Raw genomic sequence first — 15,736 nt, 5'->3', positions numbered from 1 at the left:
TTGTCATACAACTTGTTTAACTTGCTATGTGTCTTCGATTTTTTCTATATCAGAACATGTAGATGTATTTTTTTTTTTTTTTTTTTTTTTGCTGAGGAAGATTTGCCCTGAACTAACATCTGTTACCAGTCTTCCTCCATTTTGTATGTGAGCCGCCACCACAGCATGGCCACTGAGGAGTGGTGTAGGTCCATGCCTGGGAACCGAACCTGGGCCACTGAAGTGGAGTGTGCCGAACTTAAACACCAGGCCACTAAGGCTGGCCCTAGATCTATCGTTTTTTACTTTCCCTCTGTCTTTTTATGTTGAAAAATGTCACTCCTTCAGAAAAGTTGAACTAGAGCAATGAGCACCTATTTGCTCTTCACTTCACTTTACCAGTTGTTAACCTTTGCCACATTCTCTCTCTCGCTCTCTGAACCAGTTGACAGTAGGTGGCAGCTATACCGTGTTACCTGAGTCCTTTGGCATGGATCTCTTAAGAACAAGGACATTCTCCTACATATGCAGAATAACGTTAGCACTCCCCCCAAATGTGACATTGATACATAATGTAGGATACTCCAGTCCAATTTCCCCAATAGTCCTCAAAATGTCTTTATAGCTTTCAAGAAAATCTCCAGGAACTGATCAAGGCTCACCCATTGCATTTATTAGCATGTCTTCATGTCTCTTTAGTCTTCATTAACGTAGAACATTTTTCTCCATCTTTTTTTGTGGAAAGGGGTTGCTTTTCATGACATCGATATTTTCAGAGCGTTCAGAGCAGTTGTAGAATGTTCCACGACTTCAGTGGGTCAGACTGATTGCATTCAGGTTCTGTGTTTGGTGTGAGCAGCGCACAAGGGCACTCGTGTCTTCCTGTTGCATGTCATCAGGGGCCCTGACGTCTGTCTGTCCCGTCAGTGGCATCCATCGTGCACCTTTTAAAATTAGAAAATTCCATTATATGGCCGAGCTATAAGTTATTGCCACTTCTATAAATGTGCAAAACTGTGTGTTCAGAAATGCTCCCTTTCATATTATTAAGTAGTTTCAGGTTTTCCTCCTGTTTGTGTTTAACTCTTAAGGGACTGGATGTTACGAAAAGCCTACCTTTGAATGGTTCTTTGCCTCTGCTACACATTATGGGTTGGGCCTCGCCCCTGAGACTGAAGACTAGATTCATTTGACCTCCACATTATAACTGTCTGTGATTCAGAATGGTTTTTATTTAAATAAATTCCTCTTTTTAAATCAAATTTAGACTGGACCACCAACCATGCAGGGCTTGAAACCAAAGAGTCTCTCTATTGAAGTTCTTCAAAGGCCTCCTTCCAGAGTCTTGCTTTTTCAATTAGAAACAGCGGGCTTCCTTGACCTCTTGCGCTTCTGACGGTGCCCGATTTCATTGGCTTTCAGGAGGGAAAACAGGCTTCTCTGGCGGCAGACTTCTCCATCACTCAATTCAAGCACCTTGGCCGCCTGCTCATGGTGCACGGCCGAAACAGCTACAAGCGCTCGGCCGCCCTCAGCCAGTTCGTGATCCACAGGAGCCTCTGCATCAGCACCATGCAGGTGGGTGGGCGGCCGGAGCCTCCGCACAGGTGCACCCGGCCGGCACGGCAAAAGCCTGGGGAGTGGAGGATGCTTTGGGGCTGTGGCCCCCACCTGGCCAGTTAAATCCCCACCTGGCCACATTCCAGCTGCCAGACCTCAGGTGGCCCCAGGTCCCTCCTCTGGTGGGTGGGATGGCCGTTCTTACTGTGTGGCGTGGACGTGAGCATCAGCAGTGGCACCTGTCCAGCGCTCGGCACAAAGTGGGTGTAGTACAAATGACGAAGTTATTAGAATTGAGGGTGAGTTGTTCTAATTGGTTCACCAGAGGGAGAGATGCAGAGTTAAATGCCGAATGTCAGCTCCGGCCCTCAGTCTTCCGCGTGCAGAGGCGGGGGCCGGCAGAGCGCAGCCGCAAAAGGAGAGTAACTGACTTCTCTGGAGTGCTTCCTCCACCCCAGGCGTCGGGCCAAGTGTTCACAGTGCAGGATCTCGTGCAGTCCTCACGATAAACAGGCTGCACCCATTTTACAGATGGGGAGGCTGAGAAATCCGTGCAGTGTCTCTGGGGGATTTAGTCTACGCAGGCAGGGGGACCCCAAAGCCTGCGCTCTTAATCAGGGCCTCCTTCTCGAGTGCCCTCATCCAGGGGCCCGTGCTGCCTCCACTTGGGGGGGTGCTGGGGGGCAGCGAAGCTCGTGGTGCAGAGGCGGTCTCAGCATCCCGGTTCTGCCTCCCAGCGCAGCCCGGCTGGGAGCCGAGCTTGGTTATCCCCACTGTCCATCCTCCCGGGGAGTAGCAGCTTGCTTTTTTCACGCAAGGATTCCAGAGTGTCTAAGGTATTCTCCTACTCGTCTCTCACTGACTCCTTCGGAATCTGTCATCGGGCTGCGGCAGTTAAGCGCGTCCTCAGAAGGAGGTCATGGGGAGGGAGGGGAATCATTTTAGGTGCTGAAAAGCTATGACGGATTTTCTTCCTGGGGCGTTTAGATGAAAAGACCCCCAGTGAAGTGGTGAGAACATGGGGATGTTGTATCTTGGAACCCGCGTCTCTTTCTGACCACACTGCTGAGTATCAGTGAGACCTTGAGCAAGTCACCTGCCACTCTAGACGTCAGTTTCCCCGCCTGTGAAATGGGGGTGATGGGGCCTGCCTTGGCCCTCGGACAGGGCTGCTTTGAAAAGCAGGGCATCCTGTAAGGCAGCAAGTGCCAAAGCATCCTTACCATTATTAAGAAAAACGGAACAGGATAATGTCTAGACAGAAGGTGACATTTAATTCGCAGGAAGGGTGTTTGATCATCCACGAAAGGCGTCCTGCCTTTCACAGTGAGTTGCGTGGGGCTGCTGCGTGTGCGTGAGCATCCACCCTCCGCTGGCCTCCTCTGGGCCTTTTTGTGGTGACGTTGTGTTTCCAGTACCTATCGCATCTGTGAGCGCAGGAAACTTAAAGTGATTTTCATCAACATGATCTAAACGCGGACGGCTGGCGGGATGGCTCATCAGGCCACATCTGTACCTTTAATTTCTGTTGGCTCATCAATGGAACTGCGTGGTGCTGTGGTTTCAATCATTGGGAGATTAATCAGCTCGTCCCTGGGCGTATACACGAAAGCTGGCCTGGATGAGCTGACTTCTGCAGTGCCCGTATGTTCCCGTTCACATCGATTCAGAAAAAAAATTCCCGGATGAAGAAGTGTCCTTTGTGCTGGAAAAGCAGCCTTAGGCCCGTCCACTGTGCTGAAAGGGGGCGGCTGAGAGCAGGTCCTGCGTGGAGTTCCACCTTGACCGCGATGCCTGTGACAGAGAAGGACGCAGTGTTTTTATTCTCCCCAAAGTGCTCTTGCCAGGTGTGCTGTGTGGGCAGCCGGGCCCTTTTCGGGAAAGAGGCTCCTGGCGTGCATCTGCAAAACCGAACACCAGATTCTTGATGCTTTTACAACCGTCCTTCCCGTGCGGCCGCGCAACCTGGGTGAGGGGTCATTTGCAAGGTGACTTTCACCTTCAATTCTGAAATCGTGGCCAGGGTGCAGCCGGGGCTGCCTGTGCCTGTGGCCCTGGGTGGCACCTGCGTCCTGAGATCTGTACCAGGCGAACCCTGGAAGCGGGGACGTCCCTGGCTGGGTGCTGTTCCTGCTCACTAGGCTGGCTCCGCGTCTCTCCTGTGCAGTTGTTAAAAAGCCTTCAGGCGCGGTTGTCCTTGGCCTCCCTTTGTTTTTCCTGTAATAGAAATGAGCGTCTTGAGGCCGCTTTCCTTCTTTCGGCCTGGAGGTGTCTAGAGAAGGAAGGAAGAGAGCATCAAGCCTGATTTTATCTCTCCCGCCTATTTTTCACTACCAGTAGCAAATAGTTTCCAAATCAGGAAGCAGACATTTCGATAAGGGTTTGTAAATATCTTTATTGCTTTTGTCTAATTGCAAAAGCACCAGGTTATGGGCTCTTTGTAAGAATTTCCAAAAATAGCAAGAGTGTAATGTGAACGGGAGGCCTTCTCTGCAGTCCCTGCCTCCGGGTGACTGGTGTCCATCCCCCAGCGGAGGATGGTGTCCATATCGCTTTGCACACGTGTGCGCTTGATGAGCGGTTGTGCACCCGGAGAGGCGGTGGTTCTGAGCCACCGGGAGTGTGGGCTCTGGAGAGAGCTGGCCCTGAGTCCCGCCGTGCCGTTCACCTGCTCAGTTTCTCCTCCTGCAAAATGCAGGCGATATTAAAACTTGATCTCATGCGTTGTTCTGGTGATTCACTGAGATCATACACAAAGTATTCCTGGGTCCACCTTGCATAACTTAATAAATGTTTGCAAAGCGGACTCTGGAGCTAAATCACCTGGGTATGACTCCTGGCTCTGTCACTTAATGAGCTGTGTGATCTTGGGCAAGTCACTTAACGTCTCTGTGCCTTACTTTCCTCTTCTGTAAAATGAGGACGATGCTAACATTACCTACTTCATAGAGTTGGTGTAAGGATTAAATGACCTAATACATTTACAGCACCTGTAATGGTGCTGGGGTGAAACCAGAGCTAGGTAAGTGTTGGGGGTTACTTTTATTATATGTCACGATTTTCATAACATCTTCCTTTCTTCTTGGCGCAGGCTGTCTTTTCCTCTGTGTTTTACTTCGCCTCCGTTCCTCTCTATCAAGGATTCCTCATCATTGGGTAAGAAAATCCAGGCAAGGCGTTAATTTTTAATGAAACCTCATTAAAATGCCACAAAAGAGAGAAGAAGCATTGTGTGAAGACCCTTCAGTCCCCATGTCAGCCGCCTTGGACACCGGCCCCAGCGGAGGCAGGCCCAGCAGTGCAGTTTAGAACCTTCTGGAATTAACACGTTTTTGAACTGGCGAGCCCTTAACCAGGTGGAGGAAGTAGGGTCCACTCTGTGTGGCCCGTGGCGCTGGGCCGCTGGGCGCTGGTGATGGAGTGCTCGCTCGCGAGGGTCCGAGGTGATGGGCTGACGGGCAGTAAAGACAAGAGTGAAGGTTCCAGGCCCAGCAATTTCACTGGGTCTTAGGAGAAGTGAAAGAGGGGATCTGCAGGGTTCCGCCTGCTGCAGGGACCCCAGTAGGACCTCCCGCTGTCGGGCCTCGAGGTGGGCCAGTGCCCTGCTCTCTTGGGGGGCGCACCTAATACAGCTTGACCGCTGCGTGCCGCTGACCTGCGAGGATGTCACGGGGACATCTGCAGCTGTCCGCCCACCCCCATGCCCTTTGACCTTGTCAGCCAGGGCACCCAGTCTTTGCTTACCCAGGTGGGTGGAGTTTGGCTACCATGTGCTTTGATGGAGATGCTCGCAGAGCACACAGCTGGTTGCAGAGAGGCAGGAAGCAGAGAAAAGCCGGCTGTCCCAGGGGAGAGTCTTCCCGAGTATGCCTTCCATCCTTTCATGCTTTGCACGTTCAGCCTGAGAGGAGGCGCTGGAATTCTGCCTGCTTCTCATTGGAAAAATGGACTGTCTTTTGTTAGGTCTTGGATGAGTGAAAGAATGTGCCAGAATATAGCCAGAGGTTCCCTGAGCCGCCCTCCAGGTGGCCTTCCATGCTCTGGCCCCTCTTCCCTCTCGGCTTGCATCTCCTCATCTCACACCCTCACCCACTCAACCCCAGCCACACTGGCCACCTTGCCGTTCTTCAAACAGGACAGACGCACTTGCACCCCGGGGCCTTTGCACTCGCTGTTTCCTCTGCCTGGGATGCTCTTCCTTCTGCTCTTGGTGTGGCTGTCCCCTCCCCTCACCGGGGTGGGTATGCAAATGTCACGTCCCTTGGCCACCTTCTCTAAAATTGCACCACCCCCGTGTCTGTTCCCCCTTCCCATTATATTTTCCTCCTTGACACTTACCTCCGACACACGGTACAGTATCCTGAATTTGTTTATCGACTCACTGACTAACACGAAGGCTCCCTGAGGGCAGACATTCCTGTCTGCTCCTCGTCTTGAATCTCAGTGCTTACAGCCCGCCCTGGTGCATCAGTGGACAGCTGCTGAATGATGGATGGAAGGTGGGCTCCAGAGGCTGGCGGAGCACGTTGCTCACGTTCCACGGCGGGGTCTCATCCGGGGTTGCCTTCTCGCCTAGGTACTCCACCATCTACACCATGTTTCCCGTATTTTCTCTGGTCCTGGACAAAGACGTGAAGTCGGAAGTGGCCATGCTGTACCCCGAGCTCTACAAGGATCTCCTCAAGGTTCGCCAGCTCCCTTCTCCTGGCCCCGCCGCCGTCTGTGTCACAGACGCTCCATGTCTGATAGGATCGCACTTGATCTGGTGGCTTTGGGCAGGAAGGCGTGGGAGTTTATTTTTTTTCTTAAAAAAGTAATATATACACATGTAAAGAATATTATAACCGTACAGTAATGTATGAACTGAAAACAAACTAACGACTTTTTAAAAAGCCGCTGACAGTTAGTTTTTGCAGCTGCAACTTGTGTCTGTGCCTAGAAATGTTCTTGTGTATGCTTCTAAAAAATGTGTGTGTGTGTAATTTCATTTCTTTGTCCTCAAGGAGTTTTTATGAAAGGACAGAGTTATTCCTATCTAATTCTCTTTAAAAGGCGTAATTTCTCAAATGTATTCAGATATGTGTAAGCAGCCGTTTTTTTTGGTTTTTTTTTTTTTTTTTTTGCTGGAGAAGATTCGCCCTGAGCTAACATCTGTTGCCAATCTTCCTCTTATTTTTTTTCCCCTCCCCAAAGCCCCAGTACATAGTTGTAAGTCCTTCTGGTTCTTCTATGTGAGCTGCTGGCACAGCATGGCAACAGACAGATAGGTAGTATGGTTCTGCGACCGGGAACCAAACCTGGGCTGCCGAAGTAGTGAGAGCACCGAACCTTCACCACTAGGCCATCAGGGCTGGCTCATAAGCCTCTTTTTTTATGCAGACAGGCAGGTTGCCTTGTCCGGCTGCTGGAAGATTAGTGTGAAGGCAGCCGGCACACCGGGTGAGCCACGCGTGGTAACCTGCTCTTTCTCTCTCTCCTTTAGGGACGGCCGTTGTCCTACAAGACATTCTTAATATGGGTTTTGATTAGCATCTATCAAGGTAAGGAAGGGGAGGCCACCTGTTGTGCTCTGGCGTTGACCCAAGGGTCAGCTTGACTGTAGGTCACGAAGACAAGAAGCTGGAGACCCTGCAAGGCGTGTTCCAAGGGCGGGAGCACCCAGCGCCGTGGGGCCACACGCTGAATGAGATGAGGTCAGAGAGGAGTTTAACTAGCACTGATCAAAACCTGTGTTTGAGCTGTTGTGACAACAGGCAGTTGCTTTCTGGAATGTTCTGACACCTCTCCTGAGGTCAAGTTGCAGTTTTTGAAAAGCGTATTTACCTCAGTGGCCTCTGGGAAGGTCCCTCAGACTGCAGAGGCTTTGTGAGGCACTGATGGGGGCACGGGAAGAGAACGTCAGATCCTCTGTATTTATTTTTTCTTCACTCCTTTTAGCATTTCTGCTTTTATGTATGTTTCATAATGCACATGATATATTTGCAGGTCCCGATGTCTCTCTGTGTCTGCACAGGCACACGTGTATAATTTACAAACACGCATTGTGTATCGGGGGCTCCTTCTTAGTGTTTCTTACTGTTGAGATGGGCCATCAAAAGGTTAGAGGCTGTTCCCTTTGTTGGCAGGAGGCTAAATTCTCACTAAAAACTTCCAGGGGGTCTTTTTGAGCAGTGTAACGTACCTGGTTAAAGGAAGGAGATCCCGCCGGAAGTTCCTAGCCAGCTGTGGCGCTGCATTCCGCCCCCTCCAGCCGCAACCCTCGTAGGATAGGCGGGCGCTTGAGGAGTTGGTGGGTTTAGGGTCTCCTGGCCCCGCTTTTAAGTAATCTGCTCCTGCTGCTAGTATTTTCGATCAACGAGAGGCATTCTCCATCCAGTTCCTGCCGTGCCAGATGACAGTGGACTCGTCTGTACCCGCCCCAGCCGTCCTCTCTCTGCTCAGTCGAGGCGCGTAATTCTTTGAGTGGCTCCCTTGGCTCCCTGTATCATTTTGTGTGTGTGGCAAAAAACACATAACAAAATTTACCATCTTAACCGTTTTTAAGTATACAGCTCAGTAGCGCTCAGCATGCTCACGTCGCTGTGAGACGGATCTCTGGAACTCTTTCATCTTGCTAACTGAAACTGCAGCCATGCCATGAGCTCCTCTTTCCCTAGCCCTGCACCCTGGCAACCACCAGGCTGCTTTGTGACTATGAATTTGATCGCTTTAGGTGCCTTCCTCTATAAGTGGACTCATATAGTATTTGTCTTTTTGTGACTGACTGTCTGTATCATTTTAAATAATATATTTAAATTTCTATTTCTTGTTCCACCTGCTCCCGGTGGTTACTTTTTCTCTCAGTTTCTCTTCCTTTTTTCCTCTTTCCCTCTCCCCCCCACCCCGCAGTTAGAGACTCTTTGTTCTATAAGGTCAAAAGAGAAGGTAGGAAAAACTAGAATGGGACACCTCTCTTTAAAACATGCATAAAGTACCACTTGTTAACCTCATTTAACAAGTGGCACCTTTCACGTCTAAATGGAAAAAACAAAAAAGGAGTGAAGGAGGGCCCGCAGAGTGCACCTTGGGTGGGGAGTGTGGGCGGTGTCGCTCCCAGCGGAGAGGGCTGCATGGGGGCCGCGGGCCCCTGCCCACCCGGCTGCCCTCTGCCTTCCCAGGGAGCACCATCATGTACGGGGCGCTGCTGCTGTTTGAGTCGGAATTCGTGCACATCGTGGCGATTTCCTTCACATCGCTCATCCTCACCGAGCTGCTGATGGTGGCCCTGACCATCCAGACCTGGCACTGGCTCATGACCGTGGCCGAGCTGCTCAGCCTGGCCTGCTACATTGCCTCCCTGGTGTTCCTGCACGAATTCATCGGTAAGACCCCCTGCCTTTAAAGCCCGTCCATCAGGTCCAGAGCTCTCAGCAGCTGGGAAGGAAGGCAGCTTCCCCAGCCCGCACGAGGGGCGTTTGTGAGTCAGCCGCCTGGACCTGAGGCTGTCGGGCGCCATCCAGTAGATCCGCTTTTGAAACCACCCCGTGCTAACTGGCTTAGAAGGCGATTCATTTGCTTCAGCAAGGACCCTGGGGGGTTTCTCCAGGGAGCCGGCCCCTGTGCTGGACTCCGTGCCACTGTGGGGGTGTCAGGTATCCAGGTCCTGCTCACAGATGATGATAGTCCCGCAGGACTTTTCATGATCATTCAGTTGAGGAATTATGCCTTTCCCTGAAAGCATCTTTGATGATGTCTCTTACTTATCAGCAAATGCTCCTTAAGAAGGTTTTGGAAAAGATAAGAGGACTGTGATCTTTTTGAAAAGTGAAGTTTTAGGACAGTTTCGCACTTGTCCCCAAAGTCTCTCAGAGTGGGTTTTTTGAGCACCTACTATGTGCTTGATGGCTGAGGCCTGGGGGGGTCACAGAGGCTCAGCAGACGTGAGCTCTGCCGTCGGGAAGCTGCGGTCGGTCTCCTTAGACGTGGACCAGCCACAGAGCTGGGCGAGCAGCACATGCTGGGCCCTTGGTCTGGCTCTTAGTAGGTACTTTATCAGGGCTGGCTGCATTTTCCCCATCCTATGCTCAGGAAGTGGGGAAGGTGTGACTGTGGCATCTGCTCTATGTACTGTTTAAAACCACAAGCTGTCGCACCTCTCTCACAAAAACCTCGTAACTGCAGGGTTTACTGTCCTGCAGCAGAAAAGCGAGCGCTCCTGTCCTGGGGTCAGAGCCCCTGAGGTTAGGCTGTTTCTGACAAGGGGGTCTCAGCCCGCATTGCACGACCCTCAGATCCGTCTCCTGGCTTTGTGTGACCATCATGGAGAGAGAGAGAAAGTTCCTGGGAAGCAGAAACGTGTGTTCACGTGTCACTTTCTGCTGTCCAGTGGCCGGGTTTAGGAAGACGAACTCCACCTGTCAGGTTCCAAATCAAAAACACCAGGAAGAGTTTTCTTTTTCCCATAGTTTTCTTTCCTTAGTTGTTGAAAATAGCTTTTCACTGAATACGGGAAGCTCCAGAAACAGGTCAGAGAGGAGGAGGGAGCGAGGGCAGTGGAGCTGACCGCCCTCCTGTGTTCTTAGCCCAGAGCACATCCCCTTGGGATAGAGGAAAGAAGCCAATGCTGGCAGCCCGGGCGCGGGTGACGTGAGACAGCGTGCCCTTTGAAGGCTGTGGCGGCTGTTTCTGGACTGCACGTGGCGTCTGGAACACTGCCCCGCTCGTCACACTGTCTTCTGGTTTGCTTGCAGATGTGTACTTCATTGCCACGTTGTCCTTCTTGTGGAAAGTCTCTGTTATCACGCTGGTCAGCTGCCTCCCACTCTACGTCCTCAAGTACCTGCGAAGACGGTTCTCCCCTCCCAGCTACTCCAAGCTCACGTCGTAGGCGGTACGCTCGCTGGAGGGGACCCCGGTCTCTGTGCTTTCCTGATGGACAAGTTCAAGTTCGACTTGTATTAACCGCCCCCTGTGGATTTTGCAGTAATTGCTAACATGTGCAGTTTTGACCCAAAGGGGCTCTGCGCGTCCGTGGAGTCCTGACACCGAATAAACCGGAGGGAGGTTGCTCAAGGCTGCCTCTCGGGCCTGTGTGAACCCTTGGTGATTCCCGTCGGAGTGAATGTGACTGTGTTGAGACTGACGGCTTGGCCTAGAGGGTTCCGTATGGGTCACCGTGCAAACTTCCTATGACTTGAATTTCATTGTCCTGTGATGATAATTTCTGTCTAGGTGAAGATTGTAGAAGGGTTATGTTTTTATTTTTTTTGAACAATCTGAATGTGTGTGTGTACTCTTTACATCTTTCTTGCTCTTAAAAACTGGTTTCAGAGAAATGTAAAGCTCTTGGTGTAGGTTTGGGGGAAAAGACAGTGACATTTGGTAAAAAGTTACGTGAACAGCAGCCTCAATGTGGAAATGCTAGATATCCTCTCTCAGGCAGCCCTGCTCATCGAAGCTGCCCCGGGCTCCGAGGATTACAGAAAGCAGATGGGGGCGGGGGAGCGGGCCGTAAATCCGTGTGTTACCCTGTGTCTGGTTGAGCATCTGCAGCGCTGGAGTTCACGTCACCTGCCGCCTTGTAACAGAATTTCAAAGGTGTGCTCGGACCTGATGATGATTAGAAAGCCTGTGGCTCTCTGATGACACCCTCGGAAATTTCCAGCAGAGTTGTTCCGGCAGGAAACGTGCCGCTGAGCGGCCCCCGAATGCATCACCAGTGAGATGAGAGACTCCACTAATTCTTTAGACGACGTGGCACATGTGGCTCTCACGCTCCGAGTCCGAAGTGGAAAAGTCAGCAATGGCGCTCTTTACTTCCGCAGAAATCTGTTCTCTGTTAGGAGGAATTATTGAGGACGAAATGACAAAGGCAGAGGCATCTTAGCGCATTGCCGCTCATTGGTGGCAGCTTTGAGCAAGGAGCCGGGTGGGAGGAGGCCCGGGCGTCAGCTTTGGGGTCTGGGCTCCCTCCTGCCTGCGGATTTCAAGGAGAACTTGCTGAAAGGCAGCCGGTCGTGGAGATGCCTCCCCCACCAGGAGGGAGTGCATGCGTGTGTGTTTCTTCTAAAGCCGTGGCCTCTCGTTTCAGAGGAAGAAGGGAGTTTGCAAGCACTGGACGTGGCAGGGCAAGGCATTCTTGGGTTTTCCAGTCACTTCATGCAGCGGCCACATATGCGTGCCAGAAGGCTCCCGTGGGTAGATCTTCAAGAGCTGACTGTGTCTGTATCTTAGATTTGCGATTAATCCTTTATGAGTACAAACCCTTCAGCCTGATTCTTCGTGTGCTTCAGAGATGTACGTTCCAGCCTGGTTGCCGCCCGCTGCTCCGAGAGAGTCGGGGACACGAGGAGCAGACGGTCCCTTGCCTTGGGAGCACTCTTGATATGCTCAGAGATTTATGTTGCCCTTTTAAAACTTTACAGAATGACAGTAATTTGCAGGCTCTGGTAAACTGGCTATTGACATCACTTCTGTTTTGTTTTAAGATTCTGCAATTTTGCAGGAATTCCCCGTTTCTTCCAGCCATTTCTGCCATACAGAAAACGTCGACAGAAAACCAATGTTTGTTGAACGACTGGTTCTTTAGGACTCTGGGGTCTTTGTGCGAGACTTTTGTAAAGGGAAGCGCTCTCACCTCTTCACCCTGAGGACTGATGTCGTTTCAAACGGGGAGGGGGAGAAAGTTGTGCTCGGTGCTTTTGCGCCCCAGTCTGTCTTCCTGGAAGTCAGCCTGTAAAAGTGGAAGACCAAAGGTGATTCCACTCTGAGGTGGCAAACCCTGAGCCCGGCCTTGTTCACAGCCAGGAGACGGCTCCTGCACGGAGGTCTGGTGGAATCCTTGTTGGGAAATTGTACGTTTCCAGGAGATACAGGGGATGAATCTGGTCTCTTTGGTCCTCCCCTTAATTCCCAGGTGATGGAGGCGTGTGAGTTGCCTTTTAAAGTCAACACCTAAGATGCTGCTTGAGCTCTCGCAGGGAGAAAGGTTCTCAGAGGGGCGGAAGAAGCCATGCCTGCCAGTCGAAGGGGCTCGTCAGTGCCGTCAGCAAACCTTGTCCCGTTGTCTCCATCACACTTTGGCGGAGGCCTTCAAGGGCAAGAGGACCAAAAGGCACGTGGAGACCACCACGTAGAAGCCCCCGTCAGTGGACAGCCTGCTCACACCGCCCGCTGGGGTCCTCGAGGGTCTAGAAATGAACACGCCTGCTTCTGAAACTCTGGACGGCCCGAGAGCAGGAGCATCCAGTGGGTTGAGAGCCCACCATCCTGACTGTGCTCAGATTGTGATCTCGGCAGAGACCCAGGGCCACGCGGGCGCTTCCCGGGATGTCTGAGTTGTGAGGAGAGGGCAAAGAAATGAATTACAGACCCGAGCTATTTTCCAGGAAAGCCCTGAGTTCATGAACCTTCCACGCAAGGATTCCGTTGACCTTGTTCTGGGTTCACCGATCTGGAAAGAACTTAGCTCTGTCGACACCTTCCCCTGGCCTTGAAACTCCGTGGGACCAGGGTCCCCAACAGCCCATTTAATTTGAAGTCAGAGGCCCCATGGTACACAGCACTGTTTAAACCCTTTTCCTTAAAGATTACGACTCCTCCTGTCCTCCGACAACACTAGGTATTTCTGTCAGAGTCAGCACTTTTATTCTTTTATGGTTATTTTTATGCTGTCTTTTGATGATGGTTGTGTGTGCGTGGGGAGAGTGGGATCTGTCTGGTTTCTCTTTTTTCGCTTCCTTCCTTCCTTCCTTTCTGTAAGAAAATGACCGGACAAGCTTCTCCGTCTTCATTAATCTCTTATATCCGACAGCTTTGATTCGAATTTTGCGAGCATGCACGTGCACGTGGGTGTCGCCTATGGTGCTAGGTGGGGCTGGCTGAGCCGACAGGGCTGCCTGGGGCAGGGGACCGTGCCGCAGGGCTGCGAGGGGGGCGTCCCAGGGAGCATCCTGACATTGGCGTGGACCACCTGTTTACAGCCCCCTGGGGCCAGGAGGCCGAGAGCTGGGACTCCTCCCACTTTGAGCATTATTATATCCAGATCCTGACTCGCTTCCCATTTTGTAGCAGTGTATTAAATGCCGCCGTCTGCTTGCCCTTTCCCCAGTATGTTTTCTGCTGAAAATTTAGCTTATACTGACAACACTTTTGAATGTATTTTGGGTTTTGTGCTCATTGAAAATTGACACGATCCTGCCTGTTTTTCTTCCTCTAGACTTTTGTTTTTATCCTTTGTTTTGTTTTTACGGGGGTGGGGACGGGACCGCCTTCACGCCTTTATGGGGCAGCATTTTAAATCTTTGCCAAAATTGCAGGTGGGACCTGTGTGTTCCTCAGCTCCATCCTATTTAAGGCAAACACCTGTCAGCCATTTTTATCTTTGACCTTTTTTGTGTTTGAAATGTGTGTGTGTGAGGGTATGATGTCATCTCAAGTTTTTTGAAGAGATATTTGGTTTTCATTGCATTAAAATCCTATCACTCCTGGCTTTGTTTTCTTTAAAAAATATACCAGGAGCTTTGTAAATACGACAGATTTTATTTCTTCCCCCCCTTTTAATGTAAAGCTTTTTGTCATTTATATGCACTTCTTAGGAAATATTTCCATTAATTATGTCCAGTTCATCCTGGAAAAAATATGTATTATGTTTCTGAAGGGAATTGAAAAGCATACCACTGTGTGAGCGATGCTGACACCTTGAGTCCCGTAGCATCTTCGCATGCGGAAGCCGCGTCGCCTACCTGTGGGTCTGTCTCCCCATCCCAGCGTGGTTGGAGGCACCGGCTGTTAATGTCGCTGGGCGATGTCAGTGAATACTGTGTTTGTGGGGGGCATGTTGGGGGCGTGGTATTTGCAAAAAAATCGTGGCTAATTTGTTACTTTGTTGCACTGGGGCTGACTGTAAACCCATCCAGGCTTCCATGACTTCCTCGTTAGTGGATCTCTTTCTATGTCATCCTCGCTGCAAATGTTCCCCAGGCCAGCGCGTTTTGATTAGAGGAAAGCTGTGGTGCAGTATGCTTTAATTTAGCAGGAATTCCCAGATGATTTAAATTCTCGATCCTGTGATGACACACATGTGATCCCGCGTGTTTCTGAGTGGTTCTCCTTTCATTGTCTGCCAGCCTGCGCCGTCGCTGTTGCCCAATAAAGCTTGTGTGCTTTATGCCTTCGGGGGTCATTTTAATTTGTGCAGGAACATGAATTCTGGTGTCAAAATGAGGGCTTTTTATTAGAATGCTCCTATTTTGTGTGGATCTCATGGCACATAAAATGTAAATAGCTTTTCCTCCAGTTAAAAAAATTTGATTTCAGCAAAAAAAAAAAAAAATCCATGCATTATTTATTATTCTGTACTGTTGTCTATTCCAGACATGTCAGAATTTCAAAAAGTGATTGGTATAAATAGAAAAAAACATGAAAAACATTTTATGATTCACATTTTATTTATACACCATCCTTGATCACTTTGGATACTTTTTCTTTTCATCAAGTGGTGGAAGATTTAGGAGTGCAGCCACTTAAGTTTTAGGCAAAAGAGCTTTTTAAGCTGTCGTGTAGGAAGCAGAGGACACTTCGTTTTAGTTACTTAATCCAGTGACTCTCAACCGGGGGTGATTTTGTCCCCCAGGGGACATGTGGCCGTGTCTGCTGTCATTTTGGGGTTGCCACAACTGGGGTGGGGGACACGACTCTGCTGGCGTCTAATGAGGACAGCCCCGCGAGGCTGCAGGACAGCCTGCAACACACAGGACAGCGCTCACAACAAAGGATCATCTAGCCCCAAAGTCAAAATGTCGAGGTTGAGAAACCCTAATAGAATCTGCACGTGTTGCTTTTACCGTTTGTAAGAGTCTGTCTCCATTTCCGAAAGAGCCCAGCAGTCCGAACTCCTGTCGCAGAAAGCCAGTTACGCATCCAACTGGCCAGATGTTTTAATTAGTAGCCACTGATTCCCTCTCCCTGGCTTTCAATGGAGAGGCGATTCTCAGTTTATCGATTAAGAAGTGAATTGTAAATTAGCTGTGTCTCCATCAACAGGGGCTGCCCTGGGCAGGTCGGGGACGTGCTCTCAGCTCTGGGGATTGGGTTCAAGAGCCGCTGATGAACAGCACGTTTCCTTAAACACGTGCTATCGGTGTCGGGTCTGACCGCTGCCTGCTGTGAGGTCCCAGGACCGCGCAGTTGCTCCTCCGTTCCGCCGCTGGGGGGGGCT

General features: G+C 50.6%; 1 protein-coding gene across 4 annotated transcripts in view; it reads left to right on the top strand.

The window, feature by feature from the left end:
* Positions 1-14,686, top strand: part of ATP9A (ATPase phospholipid transporting 9A (putative)) — a 126,145-nt gene extending 111,459 nt beyond the window's left edge. For all 4 annotated transcript variants that reach the window (XM_046678932.1, XM_046678933.1, XM_046678934.1 and 1 more), the window contains exons 23-28: positions 1,402-1,557; positions 4,631-4,695; positions 6,116-6,224; positions 7,022-7,079; positions 8,697-8,900; positions 10,269-14,686. In XM_046678932.1, the coding sequence (XP_046534888.1) occupies positions 1,402-1,557; positions 4,631-4,695; positions 6,116-6,224; positions 7,022-7,079; positions 8,697-8,900; positions 10,269-10,405 (729 nt within the window). In that variant the 3' untranslated portion in view covers positions 10,406-14,686. The remainder of the gene's footprint in view (positions 1-1,401; positions 1,558-4,630; positions 4,696-6,115; positions 6,225-7,021; positions 7,080-8,696; positions 8,901-10,268) is intronic.
* Positions 14,687-15,736: the final 1,050 nt, after the last annotated feature.

Source organism: Equus quagga, chromosome 12, assembly GCF_021613505.1.
Source record: "Equus quagga isolate Etosha38 chromosome 12, UCLA_HA_Equagga_1.0, whole genome shotgun sequence".
Taxonomy (NCBI): domain Eukaryota; kingdom Metazoa; phylum Chordata; class Mammalia; order Perissodactyla; family Equidae; genus Equus; species Equus quagga.
Note: the sequence above shows the minus strand (reverse complement) of the source record. Positions and strands in the feature narration are given on the sequence as shown.